The sequence below is a fragment of the Melitaea cinxia genome, chromosome 19 (genome assembly GCF_905220565.1).
Source record: "Melitaea cinxia chromosome 19, ilMelCinx1.1, whole genome shotgun sequence".
Classification (NCBI taxonomy): Eukaryota; Metazoa; Arthropoda; class Insecta; order Lepidoptera; family Nymphalidae; genus Melitaea; species Melitaea cinxia.
In genome coordinates this window covers 214,859-241,502 of record NC_059412.1, presented here as the reverse complement: position 1 = coordinate 241,502, position 26,644 = coordinate 214,859, and the positions used below count along the sequence as shown (strand labels likewise).

Genomic DNA, 26,644 nt, shown 5'->3' with positions numbered 1-26,644 from the left:
CGCTTTATATCTCTTAAAAAAGCAACAGATTAAGTTGTAACTGTACAGAAATTAGTGACGTTATATCATCTCGCTATGAAAAAGATCTAAAGGGTAAATTCCACCCCTTCTATTTTTTATATTTAAAAACCCAAACAGGGAGGTTAATTCGATATAAAAGCAAAAAATCTATGTCTTTAAGCATGAAATAAGGTTAAAATTTAAATCAAAGGTCGTTTAGAATATTTAAAAAAATTAGAAAAAAAGGTAAAAAAATAAATAATCCACTTTGATTATTTTTTTAATATTGCAATTTCCCTAAGGAGGCAATTATATTGTATTTGTGAAAGTAATCATATCTCTGCTCGTTGTCACTACATTTTGTTGTAACTTCGTAGAAACCTTTCTATTACTGTCTAGAAACGATGATAAAAATTTCAAAAGGGATACTCAATCCCTTCTATTTTTTTTATTTTTTTTTTTCTCTAAGACAACGCCTATATACTACTTTTTCAAATGTCTATATCTCTGCTCGTGGACACTACATTTTGTTGTAACTTCGTAGAAACCTTTATATTACTATCTAGAAACGATGATAAAAATTTCAAAAGGGATACTCAATCCCTTCTATTTTTTTTTTATTTTTTTTTCTCTAAGACAATGCCTATATACTACTTCTTCAAATGTCTATATCTCTGCTCGTGGACACTACATTTTGTTGTAACTTCGTAGAAACCTTTATATTACTATCTAGAAACGATGATAAAAATTTCAAAAGGGATACTCAACCCCTTCTATTTTTTTTAATTTTTTTTTCTCTAAGACAACGCCTATGTACCATTTCTTCAAATGTCTATATCTCTGCTCGTGGACACTACATTTTGTTGTAACTTCGCAGAAACCTTTCTGTTACTGTCTAGAAACGATGATAAAAATTTCAAAAGGGATACTCAACCCCTTCTATTTTTTTTTACTCTAAGACAACGCCTATGTACAATTTCTTCAAATGTCTATATTTCTGCTCATGGACACTACATTTTGTTGTTACTTCGCAGAAACCTTTCTATTACTGTGTAGAAACGATGATAAAAATTTCAAAAGGGATACTCAATCCCTTCTATTTTTTTTTTATTTTTTTTTTCTCTAAGACAATGCCTATATACTACTTCTTCAAATGTCTATATCTCTGCTCGTGGACACTACATTTTGTTGTAACTTCGTAGAAACCTTTATATTACTATCTAGAAACGATGATAAAAATTTCAAAAGGGATACTCAACCCCTTCTATTATTTTTAATTTTTTTTTTCTCTAAGACAACGCATATGTACCATTTCTTCAAATGTCTATATCTCTGCTCGTGGACACTAAATTTTGTTGTAACTTCGCAGAAACCTTTCTGTTACTGTCTAGAAACGATGATAAAAATTTCAAAAGGGATACTCAATCCCTTCTATTTTTTTTTATTTTTTTTTTTCGCTAAGACAACGCCTATGTACCATTTCTTCAAATGTCTATATCTCTGCTCGTGGACACTACATTTTGTTGTATCTTCGCAGAAACCTTTCTGTTACTGTCTAGAAACGATGATAAAAATTTCAAAAGGAAAAGAAATATAGACATTTGAAGAAATTGTACATAGGCGTTGTCTTAGAGTAAAAAAAAATAGAAGGGGTTGAGTATCCCTTTTGAAATTTTTATCGTCGTTTCTAGACAGTAATAGAAAGGTTTCTACGAAGTTACAACAAAATGTAGTGTCCACGAGCAGAGATATAGACATTTGAAGAAATGGTACATAGGCATTGTCTTAGAGAAAAAAAAAAAATAAAAAAAAATAGAAGGGGTTGAGTATCCCTTTTGAAACTTTTATCATCGTTTCTAGATAGTAATATAAAGGTTTCTACGAAGTTACAACAAAATGTAGTGTCCACGAGCAGAGATATAGACATTTGAAGAAGTAGTATATAGGCATTGCCTTAGAGAAAAAAAAAATAAAAAAAATAGAAGGGATTAAGTATCCCTTTTAAAATTTTTATCATCGTTTCTAGATAGTAATATAAAGGTTTCTACGAAGTTACAACAAAATGTAGTGTCCACGAGCAGAGATATAGACATTTGAAAAAGTAGTATATAGGCATTGTCTTAGAGAAAAAAAAATAAAAAAAAATAGAAGGGATTGAGTATCCCTTTTGAAATTTTTATCATCGTTTTTAGATAGTAATATAAAGGTTTCTACGAAGTTACAACAAAATGTAGTGTCCACGAGCAGAGATATAGACATTTGAAAAAGTAGTATATAGGCATTGTCTTAGAGAAAAAAAAAAATAAAAAAAATAGAAGGGATTGAGTATCCCTTTTAAAATTTTTATCATCGTTTCTAGATAGTAATATAAAGGTTTCTACGAAGTTACAACAAAATGTAGTGTCCACGAGCAGAGATATAGACATTTGAAAAAGTAGTATATAGGCATTGTCTTAGAGAAAAAAAAATAAAAAAAAATAGAAGGGATTGAGTATCCCTTTTGAAATTTTTATCATCGTTTCTAGATAGTAATATAAAGGTTTCTACGAAGTTACAACAAAATGTAGTGTCCACGAGCAGAGATATAGACATTTGAAGAAATGGTACATAGGCGTTGTCTTAGAGAAAAAAAAAAATAAAAAAAAAATAGAAGGGATTGAGTATCCCTTTTGAAATTTTTATCATCGTCTCTAGATAGTAATATAAAGGTTTCTACGAAGTTACAGCAAAATGTAGTGTCCACGAGCAGAGATATAGACATTTGAAGTAGTATATAGGCATTGTCTTAGAGAAAAAAAAAATAAAAAAAAATAGAAGGGATTGAGTATCCCTTTTGAAATTTTTATCATCGTTTCTAGACAGTAACAGAAAGGTTTCTGCGAAGTTACAACAAAATGTAGTGTCCACGAGCAGAGATATAGACATTTGAAGAAATGGTACATAGGCGTTGTCTTAGCGAAAAAAAAAAATAAAAAAAAAATAGAAGGGATTGAGTATCCCTTTTGAAATTTTTATCATCGTTTCTAGACAGTAACAGAAAGGTTTCTGCGAAGTTACAACAAAATGTAGTGTCCACGAGCAGAGATATAGACATTTGAAGAAATGGTACATATGCGTTGTCTTAGAGAAAAAAAAAATTAAAAATAATAGAAGGGGTTGAGTATCCCTTTTGAAATTTTTATCATCGTTTCAAGATAGTAATATAAAGGTTTCTACGAAGTTACAACAAAATGTAGTGTCCACGAGCAGAGATATAGACATTTGAAGAAGTAGTATATAGGCATTGTCTTAGAGAAAAAAAAAAAAAATAAATAAATAGAAGGGATTGTGTATCCCTTTTGAAATTTTTATCATCGTTTCTACACAGTAATAGAAAGGTTTCTGCGAAGTAACAACAAAATGTAGTGTCCATGAGCAGAAATATAGACATTTGAAGAAATTGTACATAGGCGTTGTCTTAGAGTAAAAAAAAATAGAAGGGGTTGAGTATCCCTTTTGAAATTTTTATCATCGTTTTTAGACAGTAACAGAAAGGTTTCTGCGAAGTTACAACAAAATGTAGTGTCCACGAGCAGAGATATAGACATTTGAAGAAATGGTACATAGGCGTTGTCTTAGAGAAAAAAAAAAATTAAAAAAAATAGAAGGGGTTGAGTATCCCTTTTGAAATTTTTATCATCGTTTCTAGATAGTAATATAAAGGTTCCTACGAAGTTACAACAAAATGTAGTGTCCACGAGCAGAGATATAGACATTTGAAGAAGTAGTATATAGGCATTGTCTTAGAGAAAAAAAAAATAAAAAAAAATAGAAGGGATTGAGTATCCCTTTTGAAATTTTTATCATCGTTTCTAGATAGTAATATAAAGGTTTCTACGAAGTTACAACAAAATGTAGTGTCCACGAGCAGAGATATAGACATTTGAAAAAGCAGTATATAGGCATTGTCTTAGAGAAAAAAAAAAAATAAAAAAAAATAGAAGAGATTGAGTATCCCTTTTGAAATTTTTATCATCGTTTCTAGACAGTAATAGAAAGGTTTCTACGCAGTTACAACAAAATGTAGTGTCCACGAGCAGAGATATAGACATTTGAAGAAATGGTACATAGGCGTTGTCTTAGAGAAAAAAAAAAATATAAAAAAATAGAAGGGATTGAGTATCCCTTTTGAAATTTTTATCATCGTTTCTAGACAGTAATAGAAAGGTTTCTACGAAGTTACAGCAAAATGTAGTGTCCACGAGCAGAGATATAGACATTTGAAGAAGTAATATATAGGCATTGTCTTAGAGAAAAAAAAAATAAAAAAAAATAGAAGGGATTGAGTATCCCTTTTGAAATTTTTATCATCGTTTCTAGACAGTAACAGAAAGGTTTCTGCGAAGTTACAACAAAATGTAGTGTCCACGAGCAGAGATATATTGCAGGCATGTATAAGGTAAGATAATCGCTTACGTATAAATAAAAAAAAAATACAGTCGAATTGAGAACCTCCTCCTTTTTTGGAAGACGGTTAAAAAATTACTATAGTGGTATAAAATAAAACTTTTGATTTCGTATTAACGGTTAAACCACTCGTGTTATCATTCGCTCAGATAAAAAATATCTTCTTTTCTGAAATAAAATTATTTAATCTACAAAATATGCACTAGATTATTAAAAATTCAGTTTTTTTTTTCGCGAACTGATAATGCCGCCGCTTACGTTCACTTTCTTACGTCGCCGTAGACTATGAATACAACACATTTTATTACAATGAGGTTTTTAATGCCGTGACTCACTGTGATAAACGTAGAGCAAGAAAATAACTTTTATATTTATATTATAACAGTTCTTACGTTTTTAGACATCGCTGTGGTGTAGGGATGGGTGAACCGTGTGAGCGCTCACACACCGGCGATTGCGGATTCGGTTCCCGCTCGGGATGGATATTTGTATTTTTTCGAATATTTCTTTTCGGCCTGGTTGTTTGCACTTGTAGGGTCTCCCCACCGTACCTCGGAGAGCACGTTAAGTTGTCGGTCCCGGTTGTTATCATACTCGCACATCTGATAGCGATCATTACGCAAAGCAGGGAATATATCGATCGAACCGCAGTGGAGCAGCGTGGTGGATTCTTTCCAATCTCTCTCCAACATGGAGATACCCAGTAGTGGAATGTCTTAAGTTTTTATGAGTAAATATTTAAGACTAAGTTTTTTAAACGCTAAATAAATAAAAGTATTATCCTCAACACATAAAGGATGACCCTGTGTGGAGGAACAAAAAACACCTAGGTAGATACAACATAACCAGACACCTAGACGAGTACGAAATTTTTTATGTATTGCCTATAAGAATATTTGTCTGCTAATGCGTTCCATACAATTTAATTCCTAAAACGAATTTAAATTACGTTTCAGTTAAGTTAACGTCTGTTTCTAGAGCGTATAACGATAGCGCTTGATGGCAATTATAAGGATGTATAGTGATTGTTGCAGACCGGCTCGAGTAGTTGCATCTTCAGCTAATTATAACATCACGTTGCACTTATATCCATTTACTTATTTCTTGAACTATAATTAGAATAAATCTTTATTTATAAGCGAACTCGAGCGTGGAATCTTCCCGAGACGGAACAGTTACAAATGTTTACCTTTTTTACTATCCTTTTCTTCTCAGACTTTGATAGAGATTTTCGTTAAGATAACCGAGTGGGTCGTTTGACTAAACGAGAAAGACGGAAGAACAACGCTTTTTAGGCTTTAAGTCACCTTCGTTGTTTTCAGATCGTTTCGTTTTGGTTAGTAGTTTCTTAAGTATAGTTACTCGATCAATGTGCAAACGCCATAGGAAAAACATAATAATCGTCGCTTTATCACTGCTCAACACTTTGTAGATTTATGTGCTACCTTGATTTTAAATTTGCTTTTGTCTGCAGTACGTGTACTTATATTTGCACTTCTATACAAGTACGGGCAAACATTGTCCGGCCTCGTAAAAATAGTTAATTTAGATAAAATTACATAAGCCCGCAACCGTAAAATTGATGTAACATGTTGTATTAGTTTCTGCACAATCACTCGCGGACGTCGATTTGTGGCCATCCGCGACGCACGCGTTTACACAAGGCTACCCGCATTAACCCATATTTTATGACGAGTGTGATTATCACCGAAACGAAGCGTAATTAAACTCATAAATGGCACTTTAGGACACAATTTGGATCATCGTCCGCGCGACGCAGGCTGCGGGCGCGGGTGATTGTATCTCATGTATAATGCAATTAAATGAAAAGCGAAAATTGGTGGCCAATTAATTTTAGCTGAATTACGCTTTCGTTAGCACCACACGCGTCGTTTCGCTCGTCCGAGATAATTGCGAAGTCTGCAGACATGTGCCTCTGTATGCTCTACTGTACTACTGAGAATGATATTCTGCGCCTCTAACTATCACTAGACGTCGGCCGATTACGATTCTGACATAAGGTGACCAAGAACAAGTTACTTAACATGTTCAGATGCAGGAACATTTAAGACGCACGTTCAAATACAATGTCTGAAGTAAGGCTCATCAAAGTAAAAAAGGTTTATCTCTCCGGAAAACTATTACTATGTTAAATTAAGAATGGAATTACAGTATACCTGTGACGAAATAATTCGGAATGCAAATAAGTAAATTTTAATAAAATTGCATTTCTTAATTTGTAATACTGAAGTTTGTAATGGTATTTATTTAACAACTACTAAAGTAAATAAATAGATTTCACTTCGCGTTTCATTTTTAAAAGCTTTCAATTAGCGCTGTTAATTTAATAACTGTCAGCGGCAGATTTCAGCGCTGAAATATCTTTGAAGGTCATTATCACTGCAACTGGTTGGAAATGTTGCAAACTTTCAACTAGTTTTAATATTTCCTAAGAAAACGATCTATTAAGACGTTACAATTCACTAGACATAACAAAAAATGCCTTACTGATCTGTTCTTTTCGATTCTGTAATATTTTTGTTTCTAAGTGTGCGCCGTTAAAAACGATTTTTTTTTACATATCACTAGGTCGGTAAACAAGCGTACGGCTCACCTGATGGTAAGAGATTACCGTAGCTTATAGACACTTGAAACACGAGAAGCATCGTAAGCGTGTTGCCGACCCAATCCCCCTCCCCCCAGGAGCTCTGGTCACCTTACTCACCAACAGGAACACAATACTGCTTGAAAACAGTATTTTTTAGCTGTGATCTTCTGTAAGGTCGAGGTACTACCCCAGTCGGGTTGCTCCATATTTTGCGCAGGAAATTCCTGCTGTGCCCTACCTCAGTTAAAGACGATAGTCTAAACATTTTCGAATATCATATCAAAAATTGACCACTCCAGCGGGATTCGAACCCGCGTCTCCGACTGACCGTGTCGGCGCTCTAGCCAATTAAGCTATGGAACGATGTACCCGCTAGAGCGAAATTTTAGACGATAGTCTATTCATAATAAAACTATATCTGTGATAGAGCTAATTTGAATTTATTATAATATTTTATTATAGTGAGATAAAAATAAAGTACAATGTCGTTCGCGTGTGGAACCATTCGGAAGGTAACTGAAACCGTTTACAAATACTGTCTCGTAGTGACTGTTAACACTATTAACCGAGCCCGCTTGTGAATGAATCAAGGAAGATTGTTTGCTAATTAATTCATAATTCGTATCCAAATTTAAGTCACAATCGGTCTTGGATCTGGGCCAGAGCCGAGCATTCCAATTAGCGAATTCAAAGAGGAATAATGTCGGAATATCTGCAAACGTAAAGCGAATGAAGCGTATCTCTTGAAACTATTATCTTTGATACCGGCCTGTTATCGATACATTATATACAGATAATGCGCTGTACTCGATGAATAATAAGTAATTGGTAAGATTTTTCGCATTGTGTCAATTGCTACCAATCTTCTATTTCCAAGAATATTAATCCTCGTACTCTGTACGTCACGTCGTGTCGATCGATTTACTACAAACAATTTGATTACGTAATCAAATCATTCATTTTGATATATTTCATAAAACTTCGCATTGACCAGTATATTGAATTTCAGATATTTTTGACCAACTTATTATTGCTTGGCAAAGTACCAAGAACAACAAAAAAATCTTTAGAGTTCGTTTATTGCAAAAACGTTAAATTAAACTGGAGTCGAAAACACAAAAATCTAATATTATGTCCTCTAAAGACAGAAGTCAACAATTTGCAAGTAATTCTCTCAAGTAAACATTATATCACAGTTCGTAATGTATACACGTTGTATAAGCAAGGTTTCTGCAAATGTGAGTCGTGCTCGCGGAGGGCAGGTCTCGTCACTGTTGATTGTTGGCGGTCGGCTGTTGACAGTGACTAGGAAGCGGTTATCTCTGCCGCCGTCTCTTTATGGCGTTTGTTGGTTTGGTCAAGTTTGTCGTCCCACTTCGCACCACGATAACTTGCAATTAGATCTTCAGTCGCGACTTCCTTCTTGTTATACCTATTAGCTTATATTAAAGGACATATGCCTACTCGAGTTGTAAGTATTATCGTACACAATGGAAGAATTCAAAGAGATAACTACTGTCTAATAATATTGGAAATCATTTCGATTTTTTTACTACGATCGTCCTTGTGATTGTTAATTTGTCGATGTGCTTACAAGCAGGTACTAATACGAACCTGTCCTCTAATAGTGAGCTTCTTGCAGTCCTTCGCCAGCAGGTCCCGGACGTCCTCGAGGTAGAGCTCGACGTAGGAGCAGGACACGAGGTGCGTGATGTCCGGCGAGGCGTTGTTCTCGATGTGCGCCCAGATGTGTCGGAAGGCGCGCGGGATGATGCCCTCGTGCTCGGCCGTACCCTCCATCGTGTGCGTCTTGCCCGTACCCGTCTGCCCGTAAGCGAACACGCACCCGTTGAAGCCGTCCAGCACGGACGCCACCAGCGGCCGGACCTAAGACACGAAATATTTTACTACTACTAATTAATTACAGTAAAGGCCTAACGTTTGTTTTGCAAATGCAGGTTTAATAGGTATATGTGCAGACAAAAAGTGATTCAGATTCAAACTTAACTAAAACAAAGAAATTTTTACAGTATATATCTTATATAAATAATATTCTTGAGCACTAGAAATCGGATAATGTATACAAATTATTTGCATTTAATTCGAATAAAAAATTATATCGAATTATTTTTTTTTTAATTCAGTTTCCAGTTTCTACCGAACTAGTAAGATAAAATAAGCTAGAATGAAATAGTAAATAAATACATTGTAGTAAATTTATAGTTTGACACGAGCGATCAAGCGAAATGAATATGCGGCTAGATCTAATGACTAAAAAGCGGGACAAGGCTCGCAAAAAAAAAACTCGATAGATGCTGTCACTCGAGCGCTCCGCGGCTGACGTCCACGGCACCGGCTCCGAAATACACCTGCAGTACACTTGTAAACAAAATACAAATATGAACTGATCTCAGCAGCGCTCCTGAAAATCGAGCTTATTGCTATGAGTAGACTTCCAAGCCGTTAATCGCCGTCATAAAAATCACTACTAAAACAACGTCGTTCGTCAGAAGTGGACAACTAAAACTGAATCGCCTTTAATAAAATGTAAAGAATATTCATAAAAACTTCGTAACGTCCTTTAATTTAGTATAATTAAAATAACGATTTCTCGTATTAACGGAACGATCTCCGAGTCCATTGCGATTCATTAACCTTCGCCACCGGTGTAAATTTTAAAATAAATCTAGATCAAACGTACTGAAGCGTGGTGAGGTATTGTTGGAACAGTATGAATTTGGGTGATTGTGTAAACTGACGTAAGTATAATCTTTGTATGTTCGCGTATTTCGCTAGCCTTGGATCGCATCGAATATACTCGCTCGAGCCTCGACGCGGGCGCGCGTAATTCACAAGCGCAACAATGAATCGTTTGTGAACAAAACATTTATTGAAGAAACATATTTTTCCTTAAATACAATGTTTAGTATTCCTACTAAACACTGTATTTATGCATCAGTCGGCGAACGTGATTCATTCACTATGAGTGTTGCGCCTGTTACAAGTTACAACGCATATGCTAAGCGGGAGCACGGGTTCATTCTTTATAGGACATATTTTTTATTCGATTATTCTGAAACTAATACACTGTTATGAATCATAAGTACTGTTTTATTTTATTTCATATGGAGCACCGTAAGTCATCGCCTAAGAATAGTTTATATTACAGTTAAGTAATGTTTTACTTAATAGATTTATTCTTAAGATTACCTACTTCTATTTACAGATTACTTGTCCTGTCAGAAATAAAACCTCTGTTATTAACGGTTTATGTGAAAACATTGACACATAAAAAATTTTTGAAATAAAAAAAATGCTTGATTCAAATAAGCTTTAAAAGCACCTTGAAATCGTCACTTAACAAATTAAAATTGTAATTATTTTTAAAATTGAAGCTACCACCGGTCCGGAATGCAGATACTGCAGAGAAGAACCGGCAAGAAATATGGCATAATGGCAAGTTTTTATACTTTGGTAATAGCTTACCTGAAATATAGTGTCACTAAGTTCTATCCACAAATCTTTAACATTTATGTATGTAATCTTGCAGCGAATAATAAGCTTTAGCTATAATTACTATTTAATACAATCTCTAAGTATTGTTTGTGGGATTTTATTATACATGTGACTACCATAACCTTAAGAGGAAACGTTTTCTTTGCGCAGTCGGAATCTTGCAGTTACAATTTTATTATTCCTTCTACTGTTTATACTGCGATTATTACTATTTATATCAAAACAATCGATATTCTTGTGAATAAACATCATTACAGCCTATACAGTCCACTGCTGGACATAGGCCTCCACAAGTTTACGCCAAAAATAACGTGAACTCATGTGTTTTGCCCATAGTCACCACGCTGAACCACCACGTGAATAAACATAATATTGTTATATATTGTGACGAAATTGTTAATATATTGTACCATATGAAAAACATCTCGCAGGGAGATACGAGTTCCAAAATCAAAATACCGCGAATAGCCCTTTTTTGCAAAATAAATACATAGTCTTTAATATATGTTGTATTACCCCACAGCAACAGACCGTAAGACATATTGTAGGCCTCATTCGTAAAGTTCGAGACTATACACCAGAGGCAGAGTCATTAGTCACTGAATTCGGAAGGTATTTGAGGCCATATCTGAAAGCCCTCGCCCACCCTCGTGAGTCAGAAGTGTGAAAAACTGAGACCTTCGATATGTCAAGGCTCGCTATAGAACATCGAGGCGGACGTGTACGATACGTAGGCAGCGGTTTAGAGCCGTCGCGTCACCGTCCCATAACTGTTGCATCTTGTCCCTCTTTGTTAACCGACTTAAAAAAAAGGAGGAGGTTCACAATTTGACAGTGTTTTTTATGTATGTTACCTCAGAACTTTTTACTGGGTAGAACGATTTCGATAATTAAATCAATCGTCATTATTATTATCTACTATATAAGGTTGCAGAGCCGTGGCTAAGCAACATTAAATGTTTGCTAATTGACCATATGCGAGAACATATGTATATAAATATAGGAAGTAAAACACACGGAATCGCTTGCATCTAAAATGTGTAATTTTAATCGTTTTTGTCTGCAATAGTTTCACGGAAGGTAATCGTAAATGATCTCATTATTATGAAAAGGTTGCGATTGACCTTTCAACAAAACAAAGTAGTATTTTCGTAATTACTAAAACATGTGTGACCTCGCGTGCAGATCAACATAAATGTACTCAGACTAAGTAATGAGTATAATAAGACTGTGATTATATGTACCTATACAGTATATACACACTATACGAATTTTTGAGTAAAATTTTTCAGGTAATAATGAATCGTAGTGTCGGACTCTAAATCCTGTTAGAAAAGCAATCGATTCGCGAGCGCGCGCCAAATTCTCGTATCGTCTGAAAACGTGTGACGCGCACGTGAAGAAATAATGTAATTAAAAATAGAAATCACGGATTCATTACATTTCAAGTTTTTTCAGCTGCATTTCTATACACATCTTGGTAGATATATGATGTAATTGTGATTAATAACATCTTTAATCGTATCTTTGTGTCATCTTTATAATCGTGATTTTATAATACTTAAATTTAAAAAATAATACGCATAGGTACATCCAATAAAAACCTAAATTTTTTTTTAATATATTTTTCGTATGCTAATCTTTTACGATCTGAGTCGTAATTTCTTTACTTAATCTTATGAATAAATTACAAATTAATGATAAAGAGAGCTCTAGAAATGAGCCTGTAGCCACAGCCCGAGCTTTTCGCTCGCGGGTACTACGTAGTACGTACTAGTTGGATAGATTTTTCTCCTTTTACATTCAATTTATAAAACATGACTTTCTAATACTATCTATTCTAGTATTCAACCAATAGACCGATAGAGGTTAGATTTCTCAGAAGAACAACGTTCGATTCCTGACTTAGCTGATATCGAGAAAAAATCTAAGTAACTTTAATATACTTAAGTTATATTAATTTTAAAGTAATTTCGTTATGAGTAACAAAACTCCAATATCAAAAAAATATATATTTATAAAGTAATGAATTTTAAATACGTTATTTATGATAATGCATTCACCGACCTTGATCTCAGAAGGTTAATATTTGTTTGAAATTGTCTTTTTAACCGACTTCCAAAAAAGGAGGAGGTTCTCAATTCGACTGTATTTTTTTTATGTATGTTACATCAGAACTTTTGTCCGGGTGGGCCGATTTCGACAAATTTTTTTTTTAATCGAAAGGTGGTGTGTGTCAATTGGTCACATTTAAATTTATTTGAGATCTAACAACTACTTTTCGAGTTATATCAAATAATGCGTTTTTACTTGACGCTTTTTTTGTCGACCTACGTTGTATTATACCGCATAACTTTCTACTGGATGTACCGATTTTAATAATTCTTTTTTTTATTGAAAAGGAGATATCCCTAGTTTGGTACCATGATAAGGAAACCAGGATCTGATGATGGGATCCTAGAGAAATCGAGAGAAACTCTCGAAAATCCGCAATAACTTTTTACTGGGTGTACCGATTTTGATAATTTTTAATTTAATCGAAAGCTGGTGTTTATCATATGGTCACATATAAATTTTATCGAGATCTGATAACTACTTTTTGAGTAATCTTTGATAACGCGTAGTTACTTGCCTATTTTTTCGTCGATCTACGTTGTATTACTCTTCGATGTAATTGAAGTCGGTTTTTTTTCGTTTGCGAGCAAACACAATTATTATGTATTTGCTTGTTTACATCGCGACTTAAGAACTTTCGGATTTTAGCCTTTCGACCGACGGTCGTGCTCACTGCTGGGACATTTCAGAGAAATGTTATATATTGAAATTTGAAACGGACGGTGCACCGCTTGGAACGGTAACACTTTTTGTTAATACGACCATCACGCCTTCGGATATTGCAATAAAATTCACCATTTAAATAAGAAGCATTACCTGACATCGAAATAAATTATTTTTATACCGTCTCCTAACGTGGGTTCACATGGGTTTCATATTTTTGCATTACAATCTTTTATAGAAAAAAATAAAAAAATATTTTTCTTTCTACATATTTCTTTTTATTTATAAACTGGACGTACCCCGCGGTTTCACCCACGTTAATTTAAGGATAAAGAGGAACTAAAATATTAACATATAGCCTGGAGCCTACCTCGATAAATGGGCTATCTAGCACTGAAAGAAATTTTCAGATCGGACCAGTAGTTCCTGAGATTAGCGCGTTCAAGCAAACAAACAAACAAACTGTTCAGCTTTATAATATTAGTATAGATTATTCTACTGGATCAGTCCGCGTACAGCACACGTGTCGGCTTTTCCAATCAACGTACTGTTGGAAAATTATTACGAAAGCACCTCACCCGTATGTGACGTCACCGACATGAACACAATCATACGGGAAATCAAAATATATTGGGAATTAAATTTTAAAATACGGTATTGACGTTATTTCTCTGTTTATGAGCAAAAAAATTGCAAAATATCGGTTAAAATTACTAAAAATGACAAAAAGTAATTTTATATAAAACTTAGACTACAATTTCCAGAAATAGTAAATTTGCCGAATAAAAAATTATAAATAACAAAGTAACTTAAATTAATACTGTTATTTTAACACTGATGATACTTATTTCAAATAATTTTAATGTAAAGTACCTACGTAATTAGTGAAATGTTTATATCCATTGCAACGAATCCAAGGTCTACATTTTGCCAAATATTCACAAATATTGTCGCTAGAGTAGTGTACCTAAGCATTGGGATATCAGATGCCGATGGCGACACCAGAAATCTATTTGGAAGCTTTTTATACGTAGTTATTTGAAGGCAGTTTTTGTGGTACTTGTTGCTTGGTTTTTGTTAATATTGATGGATTTTTTTTTTTGTACACAAGTTCGTTGAACTCACCATCTCATCGTAGATGGTCTGCGTGTCCGCGGTGCAGTCGTAGGCAGCGTCGTACGTGAACAGCTTGTCCTGGCCCTTCGGGTTGTACACCTGCACCGCGCCGCGCTCCGCCCACACCTTCACCACCTGCGGCCGGCACCATACATTATCATACAGCAAAATACAAATATTATTCATTATGTACCAAGAATAGTTATTGAGAAAAAATTGAAAAATGATGCAGGTCTAATATACTATACATAATAGCGGTGTATTTTAAAGTTACAATTATATTTAAGGGGTTAGCGCCAAAACCTCATGATGCAATGTTATAATGAGAGCTGTACAAATTATATTATCAGGGAATATACCTAAAAAAACTTTCGATAGTTTCAACTTTATATAAAATAAATTAAAAAGAGACAGGGTACTAACATTCATAATAAATAGTATATAGGCTCTAAAAATGCTATACCGATTTTAATAACTTTTAAGCCGTTAGAAAGCTACAGTTACTTATGACATAATTCATTTCGCTATGGTTAATGGGATCGAATAGATAATTTTAACTATTCGATCCCACACCGCCGTGTTATTAACGTTTACCCTGTGTTTCTTAGCTTTAATGTTTGCTAAATTCAAGTAAATGGCAGTATGATAGAATCCATTAGACTATGTTCCCCATTTCGTCGTGTCGGTGTCCAGTGGGCACGCTCCACGCGCCACGCTCCACAGCCCACAACACTCCGGTGCGTTTCCGCAGTGCGTGTAAGGTGAACGTTGAATCGATTTGTCGCATGATCGATGCTCTTCCGTCAACCGTGAATAAGTGACCATTAAACAAGTGCTCGGTGTTCATAAATATTTACTAAGTAGCAGTATTAGATGGTTTAATTAAGCATTTTATAATAATATTATTTAAGAAAAGCCATAATCTTAGTAATTGATTAAAGGTAAAGCAAGACATGTTATTTGTTTTCTGTTCTATAATTTATTTTAATCAAAATTAAATTAATAACTATACGCTTTAGCATACTTATATCTAATCGGGCTAAGCCCTGCCTAATGCTTAATGTAATGGGATATCTAATCTAATGAGCCACCACCGAGTTACAATGTCAGCGCTAGTCGCCAGTTCCTGCAAGCCGATAATCAGTCACCACCAGCCAGCCCAAGTCAGTGTCGCTAATTACAAAGTGCCGTCGTGACCACCACACCGGGGTTAGTATACGTAACAACTGCTTCAGACCTGCAAGGGACTTTTAAAGATTTTATTGTCCGGAGTCGGCTTCGTGGACAGACGCTCGTACCATTTCTGTTCCGGCCGGATCTTCCTCACCTAGAGGTGTCATTTGAAAATGTATAAAAACTGAAATAATTACATATTTACCCGTGACATTGAATTATAACAACATTATGACATTACATCTAATTACAAAAAACCGTGAGAGCTGCGGCCGCTAGTATCAAACTCTTCGTATGGACATAAATCAATCTTTAAGAGCAAATGGTTCGATACATTTATTTGTACAAGAAAGAGCACAAACCATTCTAATCACAGTCCAGAGACGGCGCGCGGCGGCGCGTGCTCGGCGCATCGCGCTATAAAAACGCGTATAAGATGCTTGTCGACGCCGTAGCTCGTGTTATGCAAAACGAACGTTAATTATATTTAAACAAAGCTGATGCGTCATCTTATATCGGAATAAATAAACAAGTCTTACGTAACAACGATATAAACATCAAAATGTTTACTAAATACTTTCCGCGAGTTTCATCTCTACGTGGTGCTGAACAGTCGGGGTCAAACGGGAAAAACAGAAAAGGATCTATTAATTCAGCAGATGCTTTTATGTATAGATTTAATGCAATGTTTAATTTTAATGTAAAATTTAAAGAAAATGTCTGAGCGTATCTATATTTTCGCGTATTTAAAAAAAATCAAGGAAAATTTGCAAAACATAAACAACAACTGAAGCAAATGATAAATTATCGCCTTACATGTATTTGCTTAAACATAGTCTTACAGTTTAATATTCAGATAAACGCATTCAGCGCGGAGACAGTGTGTCATCTTTCAGGAGAGTCAATAGCCTCGTGATATCATCTCAGATACAGTTCATATACCAGATACCTAATCCTCTCCTTTTACTCTTTGCAGTCACAATCACGATTCATGAGATAAAAATAAAAGTGCATTACTCACTCTATTGTGCTAATATGTATTTAGAATTCGTTAGCACATCGCAACTGTATGTTAATTTATTCATTACTTACTGTTTAATTAATTCTGTTCGCAGTGTATCTGTACGTATCTTTAAATCATTACAGCCTATACAGTCCACTGCTGGACATAGGCCTTCACAAGTTTACGTCAAAAATAACGTGAACTCATGTGTTTTGCCCATAGTCACCACGCTGGGCAGGCGGGTTGGTGACCGCAGTACTGGCTTTGTCGCACCAAAGACGCTGCTGCCCGTCTTCGGCCTGTGTATTTCAAAGCCAGCAGTTGGATGGCTATCCCGCCATCGGTCGGCTTCTTAAGTTCCAAGATGGTTGTGGAACCTTGTTATCCCTTAGTCGCCTCTTACGACACCCACGGGAAGAGAGGGGGTGGCTAAATTCTTTAGTGCCGTAGCCACACAGCACAAGCATATCTTTAAATTGTACAAGAAAACGTTGAATGGGCTGCACGATTGATATGTGTCAATAGAAACGCATCGACTTAATCACTTCCTGTGATGGGCACACGATCGCCCCCTCGTATATACATATCACAATGAGAGCAGGTTAATCTGATTGGGGGGTCATTCACCCGTTTCAGGCAAAGAAGTGGCGGCTCCCAGTTGTTGATAAGGTAGTTTTTTGTACGATTGCTTATTCAACTTAAATGATTTATAAATTGGTTTGTGCGCGCTGCTACTTGAAATTACCGTCAAAATTTAATTAACCGACCTCAAGGAGGGGGTTATCAGCACGACTGTGTTTTTTTTAGTGTGTTAACAACCTCAGAACTTCCTACTGGACCGATTTAAATGATTCTTTTTTTAATTGAAAGGTATGATCAAGATCTGATAAGCACATTTTAAGCTATCTCTAAAAATGCACATTTACTTGACTATTTTTTCGTCTCACTGGGTATATTGTATTACTGGTCCATATAATTGAAGTCGATTTTTTCGTTTGCAAGCAAACATAATAATTTTTTTACGAATGTAGTTTATATAAAAAAAAAAAGTAGCAGAACGGTGAGATTTCACATTGAAAGATATAAGCACGTGATATGAACATTGTATAAACTTTAGTATAAAAGAGAAGAGAAGAACCTTATTTAAAGTACTTTTAGAATTCGGTCAATCTCAATAAAAGGGAAACAATACACTATCAAAGTTGTTGCTCTGACAGTGATACACGCCAGGAAGGTTGGAAAAGTTCCTGATTGCAAAACAAATGTAATGTAATGCTATATTATTGCGAAATACCGAAACAGCCTCCGAGCAAGTTTCACCCGTAAAAACAGATAATATTCCACAAGGTTGCAGTGCACAAAGAACATCGTACTTAAAAAATTTACCAATCAATTTAAACTGGAAGGATATTAACATCCTATTCTTCTAAGCCTTATTCTTTTACCCTTTAACAAAATTATAGTGTTGCGATAATATAAAGCGACAGAGTTCACGTGTAACAATAGACGTACTTTTATATGGTTACGTTACACCATATGGTTTTCGGTCAGTTTGCCATTTGTCGTCGCACATGCCCAATACAGCGTACTCAGTTCATCGGGACGAGTGAGTAGATGTAACAGACCGGAGGCCAGTCGCGTGTCCAGATGATCTATGCCAAATACGGAGCAACCGCATATGGACAATACCGCTCACCTACTTACGCCGGGTCAAGACCCACTGCGCGTGCCGTCCGCTCATTTATTTTGAGATCGCGGGACGCCACGAGCCGCGGTCTCGATTCCGACTACACCTGTGTCCCTGAACAGCAGAGGACTGCTGGCCGTCTTTGACATTTAGCCCGTTCCAGCAAAATAACGAACTCATATACTTCTATGTGATCAAAATGAGGGTATTCATATATAATCGGTATTTTTAACATATTTTGTATGCAAACGTTACTGATTATTATTAGTTCAATAATTATAATTTTTTTACGTTCTTGCTTTCATAATAATAATACTTATTTGCGCTTGGTAATAAAAATAGCTATAAAAAATAATGTTAAAAAATAAATAAAATAGGTAATTGTAAATTTGCATTGCTACAGCAGTTCTAGCCTTTAGTACTTTGGAATGACTCATGAATATAGATTTGTACGTGTTTAGCTAAACACATCATTAGTTAGATTTTATTTGCAATCTTGTACTTGATAAGATATTCTAGGCATCTCCGAGGCAGGAAACTGTGAAGCTGTGTAAAAAAACTGCTCGACTGTATTACTGTGAAGTAGACTGAGTAAACAGTGTCCTTTCAGTGTCTTTTTTTTTAAGATAAGATTATCCATCATTATTTTAGCTTATTGTCGTTGTAGAAACTGCATCAATTAGTGTTTAACTAAAATTGAACGAATTTGTTTATATATTGTTTTCTAATGTTTACGCGAATTTCACTCATTGTAACGAAACAACTCCTCCCGTGACCATGCTTGCTGTAAAGAATCCAAAACGTCGGGCATCTAAAAAACTTAAAACCGCGATAAAATCCGATAAAGTTGTTTCATTAATTAACGAATTTGTTTATTTTAAGATAAAATTATAATTTCTGATAATAATAAATTTTCTGCAGTACTTTTATATAAAATTGTATTCACAATACAATAATGTTATCACATTTACTTTTGAAACAATGAGTCGAGTTTTAAAGCAGTCGACTTTCAATATTCTGAAAATTGTTGTTAAACAAATTATAGCTATTTGGCAGATAAAGGCTCCATTCAAGTACAATTCAATCAAAATATTTCAGCTATTTAATAACACTTCCCACTTGCGTTGAATCAATCTAATCTCTACTAAGTTATCCTAATTTTTGCGAAAAGTAATGTGTTGGGGTAAATTTTAAGGTGGTAATATGAACACATTCCAGATTATCATTAAGACAGAATTTTGAATACACAAATCATCATTCGCAGTCGACGCATCACGTCTGCGCAGCCCTGGCACCCAATATCAACAAAGCAACCATGTCTCACCTCGTCGTAACCCTCATTCTTCTCCTTTTCCGAGAGAGGTCTGCATCGCACCACCACCTTAACACACTCATTGAGAGCCGTTCGTGGTCGTGCTGATTTCTCCATCTTCTACCACCCCTTACGGCGTAGCAAATTAACAGCAAGCTCGAAGTCACCGATATCGATCCATTCGGGGTGAGCCTATTGTCGGCATCGCCTGTTTAAATCGTTACCATCCAATTTACGCCACTACACAACACTCAAAGAAATAAAAAAGACTCAAAAAAAATTTAGTTCTTCACGATTAAAATATTTTTTACAGCTTTTATAAAATAAATAAAAATCGTAAAAAATGTAATCACGCTTATTCACGTACACCCGCCACCAGCGGACATTACTAAACAACTGACGTTTTGTGAATTTTTTCAGATTAGAGATTAAACATAACATACGTTCGGATGCATGTACAAAATATTATTTATCAAAAGCTTTAAAAATGAATATACCTGACAATCAATAACAGTATTTTTTAAGAATAATATCATTTAGATATAAAATTTGATAGTAACGACTGAAAAAGTAAAAAAAATTACAAAAATCTTCCTGTGCTATTAATTTATTAAACCTATTCTTACTACATTTGTTTCAAATGTAGGTATTACCATCTAATGAGTCTGATAGTAAATGTCATTATTTAATATTTAAGATCTTAGAAAATTAAATAAGCCAACTAGATTCTAAACATTTGAGTACTAGAATTAACTCTCAAACATTATATTAAAATATCACGATGTAACTTTATTTTAAATTATATCTTACAAAAATTATATACCTATTGTTTTATTGTAAGATTACAACGTTGAGTCTATAATGATGTATCCGAATTATCAAATGATAGAACTGACTGGAACTGACAATATTTATCTGATGTCTACTTTTGACAATGACAGCCATTAAAAGTAAATAAATTGCAAATAGTTTAATAAATAAAGTACCTATCATCCTAGTGATTTCGCCCCTTTTTGAAATATAGTTGGAACCCTTGTGTCAACCTAATTGATCAATTTCCTTCGTCTCTTCTTCAACGTACGTGGCGTTGATTCATCGTGTTCACTGGCACATTTGAAAATTTGAAAGCCATAATAATCAATCAATCATTAAATTTAAAAACCAATCAAATTTATTAAATTTAAAAAATAAAATATGTGACGATAGTAAATAATCTATTGTAATTATCGAGCTTGTGGCTTTAAAATTTTATTAAGTGTAAAATTCTATTAAAAGTTTTTAAAGTTAACATTCATTAATTAGTTACAAAAATGTCTGCAAGTCTGGCTTTCAGTCTTAAGAAAGTAAACAAAGTTTATCACGAAGGTGTAAGTTGTTTTGTCGTTATTTTTCTTTAATTTTAGTATAAATAATTATGTAAATTAATCTCAATTTCTATAGGAAATCATAGCTGGTGTCGTGATTGTGGACACTTCAACCGATTTAAGACATGAAGGTCTTACATTGACAATGGAGGGATCTGTCAATCTGCAGATTAGTTCAAAAAATGCAGGAATCTTTGACACATTTTCTAATAACATAAGGGTAAAATATGTATATTAAATTATCAATCATCAATTGTCTTTATTGTTTTAAAGCAAAACCTAAAAACGCTCTATTCTTACAGCCAATAAATATAATAAATACCTCAATAGAGTTAGCTCCAGCTGGGAAAATTCCGACTGGAGTGACAGAAATACCTTTTGAAATGCCACTCGTAGCTCGACAGAGTTCTATGAGCCTTGGACTGCTGGAGACGTACCACGGAGTGTTTGTGAATGTAATGTACACTCTCAAGTGTAGTATGAAGCGATCGTTCCTCAACAAACCACTCAATGCTAGCTGCCAGTTCTTTGTGCAATATAAACACGTAAGTTAATTTACCAGTATATTATTTATTACTGTACATGTCCATCTTCAATTTTGATTTAAATATAAAATCAGATACCTGGGATAATTGATAAAAAGTTTATTGTATTTAAAATCAACAGATCCCTAAAAATATATTAAATGACTTTCATATAACTCTAGTTGATGGATGATATACAAGTTTGTTCAAATGTGTAGTACATACAATGATTACCGTTACATGGATATGTATGTATATGTGGTGCGCTGTCACATGTTCCGCTTGTGCCGTGGCCAGCAAGCGCGGCCGGCGCCCAAGCCGGTGCGCTGCGAGGTGTCGCCGGACACGCTGCGCGGCGCGGGCGCGGCGCCGCACTTCGCGCTGTACGCGGAGCTCGACTCCACCGTGTGCGCGCTCGACCGCCCCGTCACCGGCAAGGTAACGCGCCAGGGCTGCTGTAGTGCCCAGCGGGACAGCCTGCTCCCAGTATGGAGCAGTCCGACTGGGGTAGTACCTCGACCTTCAGAAGGTCACTGCTAAATAATACTGCTTTCTAGCAGTGTTGTGTTCCTGTTGGTGCGTAAGGTGACCAGACACTTGTTCTTATATCTATACACTGATTACTGCATCAGAGACACCATAATAACGATAAGTCTTGTAATGGTTTATATATATGTTACAGATCCGCATAGACGAGTGTTCCGTTCCAATAAAATCGATAGAGCTCCAACTGGTTCGCGTCGAGACGTGTGGCAGCGCTGAAGGGTTTTCCAAAGATGGTAAACTATAATAAAAAAATCCCATTTCTCTCTTTTGTTTCCTCGCATAAAAATAAAATAAATGATCTAACTCTGCCTAGTTTCTTGTAATCTTCGCTTCAGCCTATAATATCACACTGCTGCGCATAGATCTTCTAACAAGACGTGAACGACGTCACGTGTGAAGAACTGTGTGCCCTGTCGGCGGCTACTAAACACCGACGGTCGCTGATTCGATTCCCACTCGGAGTGGATATTTGTGTTAAACAAATATTTATTTCCGGTCTGGTTGTTAGTTGTAGTGGTCTCCTCACCGTTTCTCGGAGAGCACGTTAAGTTGTCGGTCCTGGTTGTTATCATGTAAACCTGACAACGATCGTTACTCATATTAGGGAATATATCCGCCAACCCGCATTGGCGCAGCGTGGTGGTGATCAGCTCTAATCCTTCTCTTACATAAGGAAAAGGCCTATGCCCAGCCGTGGGATATTTCAGGCTGAAGCAAGCGAGCCATTAAATAAATTAAAATGAAAAACATCCAGCGACGGAGATCCAGAACATCCAGGTGTGCGAGGGCGACGTAGTCCGCGGCCGCGAGGTGCCGCTGTACATGGTGCTGCCGCGCCTCTTCACCTGCCCCACCACCACCACGCCCTACTTCAAGATTGGTACGATGCTCAACTTTCGCTATTAAACATATGTTACATTCTTTTGTACTCATATAATTACTATCACATTTCTTGTTTATACTTTTTTTGATGATATTGATATTTTTCTTTTGTTTTGTAGTCTATTACTGTTCTTGTATTTTTTTTACTTTTTAAACTGTGTGGCTACTGAAGCTATGTGGCTACAACAGTAAAGAATATAGCCACCCCCCTCTTTTCCCGTGTCTGTCGCAAGAGGTGACTACCACCTTCCATGGGCTTTAAGGAACATACAAAAATATAAATTAGCCGAATTTGTCGAACCATTCTCGAGTTATGCGCTTAGCAACATTCATTTTTATTTATATAGATTTATTGTTTCAGAGTTTGAACTCAACATTGCTGTGATATTCGAAGATGACTATTTAGTAACTGAAAACTTCCCAATATTATTGTTAAGATGTAAATAGTAAGCATTGGTTCACCAATAAACGTTTTTATATGTTATGGTTTCTTTTTTAATTAATTATATTCGTTTTAAGAAAAATTAATACTGATACTTTACTTGTTAAAAATGTTACGTGCGGAATTCCACAAGGCTCCATAGTTGGTCCATTAATGTTTTTAATTTACGTTAACAATATTATTAACATTAATCTAATTGGAAAACTGACACTGTACGCGGATGATACATGCCTTTTTTATTACGGTAGCTCTATTCAGGACTTAATAAGTAAAGCTCAAAATGATCTTGACAGGCTAAGTGAGTGGTTACAGTACAATTTGCTTACAATAAATATAAATAAAACGTCCTATATGATTTTCTGTGCAAAAAATAAACATATACCTAATTTCACACCCCTTACAATTAACAATAAGATCATACAATCCTCAGCAAAAGAAAAATATCTGGGATTATGGATAGATGATAAGTTGACTTGGAAAGGACACATAGAACACGTTAGAGCCAAACTGCTACCTATACTGGGCGCATTGAGAAATGTATCAAACTGCATTCCTAATAAAGTACGAATGATAATTTATAATACCTTAGTTAAATCTAACATTGAATATTTAATAGAAGTGTGGGGAAGTGCCGCTAAGACAAATTTAATGCCATTACAAAGAATTCAAAATAAAGTTATCAAAGTGCTATTTCGCTATCCCTATTTTACATCAACCAACAAATTGTATCAAGAAACAAAATTGTTAAATATCAACCAATTATACACCTATTACACCTGCATACTAATTAAGAATATTATCAACAATTCAATACACTCAAACATCAAAATTGATAAAAAAATAACTAAACACAACTTAAGAAACAAGGATAAATTAATGCTGCCTAGTGTACGTACAAAGTATGGTCAGAAAACAATATTGTTTGAGGGAGTGCAGCTATATAATAATTTACCAAATCATATTAAAGGTTCGGACAACATAAATATTTTTAAATCAAAATTAAAAGAACACGTTTATACATTGTAATTATAAATATTTCGATTAAGCGCTCCAGAGGTAAAAATTGTTACATACTACTATTTATATTGATTGTATCTCATTATAAGTGAACGTTATGTTTTTATGAGAAATAAATTCTTTAAACCTACTTTGGTTTTGATGAGTACGACCAATTATTGTTAATTCGTCGCAGAATTATTTTAATACTATGATATCTTCTAAGATATTCATCGAAATCTAACCATGTTAAGGATATTTTCTTAAAATAAATACTCGTAATGAGTAACTTATTTATTGTGACAAGGAGGGGGTCATATCATGTCTATACAAGCACCTTCGCAAATAATGCATTTAAAAAAAAAACTTGATTACTATAAAAAGGGAATTGAAATACTGTTTTCAAGCAGTATTGTGTTCCTGTTGGTGAGTAAGACCAGAGCTCCTGGGGGGGGGGGATTGGGTCGGCAACGCGCTTGCGATGCTTCTGGTGTTGCAGGCGTCTATAAGCTACGGTAATCGCTTACCATCAGGGGAACCGTACGCTAGTTTGCCGACCTAGTGATATAAAATAAAAATAAAAAAAATGCTGTCGCAGACTTTTTTTAGAATTTTTAATGGCAATAAATTCCTTCAAACCTAGCTTTTGTGTTGATTTAACGGTTTAGACAGCATATGCAACGGAAGTTCTCAAAAAAATTATTTCTTTCCCGTTTTCGTAACATTTTATTTCATTTCTAATGAATGCTCAGCTCCTCAAATGCCCAGACCTCAAGAAAAAAAAAAACAACCACAAAATAAACTAGGTAAGGAGTGGTAAATGAAAGATTTTTGTCGATTCAGTAACTATTTTTCTACATTTATTATACTTTAGTCAAGTATTTGTCCGATTCTATGTCACTACAATTAAAAGAAACATTTTTATTTTTTCAGTTTAATATAATCTCATCTAGAGTTGTGTCTGTACAAAAAAAAACATCCAGAAAAAATAATTATATTTCACGGTTACCTGTCGATGTCGCTTAACATAAGAACTAATTCTTAATATTATAAATTATAAAAAAAAATATCTTAGCAACACATCTGGGGTTCTTGGTAATGACTACAAAATGTATGTTGCATAATTTTGTATGTAACGACTTACAATATAATATCAATAAAGTTATTTTAAACAAAATTATTTGCTGCGTGAAACGTACGAAAAAGTAGGTAGTCCGGTATGGACACATCTAATGCCGTCATCATCTACCCGCCAATTTCTGTCTCGTGAACAAGACATTCGCAAAATGAAAATAAAAAAACGTAATTTTAGTAATGAAAATAACCATGTTTATTTAAAATCTTATATAACATCAGTTACAATCAGGCAAATTTTGGATTATTTATATAAAAAAATGGTTATGAAACTCAAGGAAACTTCCTCAAGCAAAGAATCTTAAATCACACCTAAAAAAATATTTCTAATGTTATTATACTAATCGGTCGAGGTAATTTTTACAATGATATATCGATACTTATACTATAAAGCTGAAAATAATAAATAAATACCTATCTTATAACATACACACACGGTCGCCTGTTCCTATGGTAAGCAACTTAAAGCTTGTGTTACAGGTAACAGCCGACTGTTTTAGGTTTATATATTTTTTTTATAAATATACATAGAAATAATACATATGTAAATATATAAATACGAATATCACACCCAGACTCAGGCGGGAATCGAACCCGCAACCCGCGGAACAGAAAACAGGGTTACTACAAATTGCGCCAACGGGTCAGTCAAGTTATTTGTGGTTGTAAGTTTGTTTTTACGCGCTAATCTCAGGAACTACTGGTTCGAATAAAAAAATATTTTTGTGTTGAGTCCATTTACTTTGTATTGTCTTCCATAGAATTTAATTTGGACGCCTAATTTAGGAGATATCACTTCATCACGCTATTTTTGGCGCGAACTTGTCCTATATCCAGGAGTGGACTGCGATAGGTTAAAGTGATGATGATACACAATATTACGTTCAATGAAAACTGTAATACCAATATGTTTCACTGACTTTATGACAAATATTGTTTTTCATATTGAAATTTCGACATAATGTAAAATCACAATATCGACAAAAACTATATTTTTGTCACTCATCATCTCATTATCCGAATAGTAAGTAAATAATTCAAGTTAAGACAATGACAACTCTATGTAAAGCAAAATTAGATATATTTTATGTATTTGCTATGATTTAGAATAATCGCC

At 34.7% G+C, this 26,644-nt stretch overlaps 2 protein-coding genes across 2 annotated transcripts in view; one reads left to right on the top strand and one right to left on the bottom strand.

The window, feature by feature from the left end:
* LOC123663030 (kinesin-II 95 kDa subunit-like) overlaps positions 1–20,034 on the bottom strand; it is a 37,456-nt gene extending 17,422 nt beyond the window's left edge. The window contains exons 1-6 of the mRNA XM_045597771.1: positions 19,652–20,034; positions 15,702–15,791; positions 14,474–14,599; positions 8,669–8,941; positions 6,799–6,895; positions 6,314–6,366 (exon numbers count right to left, since the gene is read on the bottom strand). Coding sequence (XP_045453727.1) covers positions 6,314–6,366; positions 6,799–6,895; positions 8,669–8,941; positions 14,474–14,599; positions 15,702–15,791; positions 19,652–19,756 — 744 coding nt within the window. The 5' untranslated portion in view covers positions 19,757–20,034. The remainder of the gene's footprint in view (positions 1–6,313; positions 6,367–6,798; positions 6,896–8,668; positions 8,942–14,473; positions 14,600–15,701; positions 15,792–19,651) is intronic.
* A 907-nt stretch (positions 20,035–20,941) lies between these two features.
* LOC123662630 (vacuolar protein sorting-associated protein 26C) lies at positions 20,942–23,439 on the top strand. The gene is made up of 7 exons (XM_045597445.1): positions 20,942–21,006; positions 21,080–21,223; positions 21,306–21,548; positions 21,825–21,965; positions 22,210–22,306; positions 22,828–22,953; positions 23,317–23,439. Exons 1-7 carry the CDS (start codon positions 20,950–20,952, stop codon positions 23,400–23,402), a joined length of 894 nt encoding a protein of 297 aa, XP_045453401.1. The 5' UTR covers positions 20,942–20,949; the 3' UTR covers positions 23,403–23,439.
* The last annotated feature ends 3,205 nt before the right edge of the window (positions 23,440–26,644 follow it).

What these genes read in the sequence shown, in the direction of transcription:
- LOC123662630 (XM_045597445.1), top strand. Translation starts at nt 20,950, where the DNA reads ATGTCTGCAAGTCTGGCTTTCAGTCTTAAGAAAGTAAACAAAGTTTAT. An exon ending in CATTTTCTAATAACATAAGG is followed by an intron (nt 21,224 to 21,305) that starts GTAAAATATGTA and finishes CTATTCTTACAG; the next exon opens with CCAATAAATATAATAAATAC. An exon ending in CACGCCCTACTTCAAGATTG is followed by an intron (nt 22,954 to 23,316) that starts GTACGATGCTCA and finishes TTATTGTTTCAG; the next exon opens with AGTTTGAACTCAACATTGCT.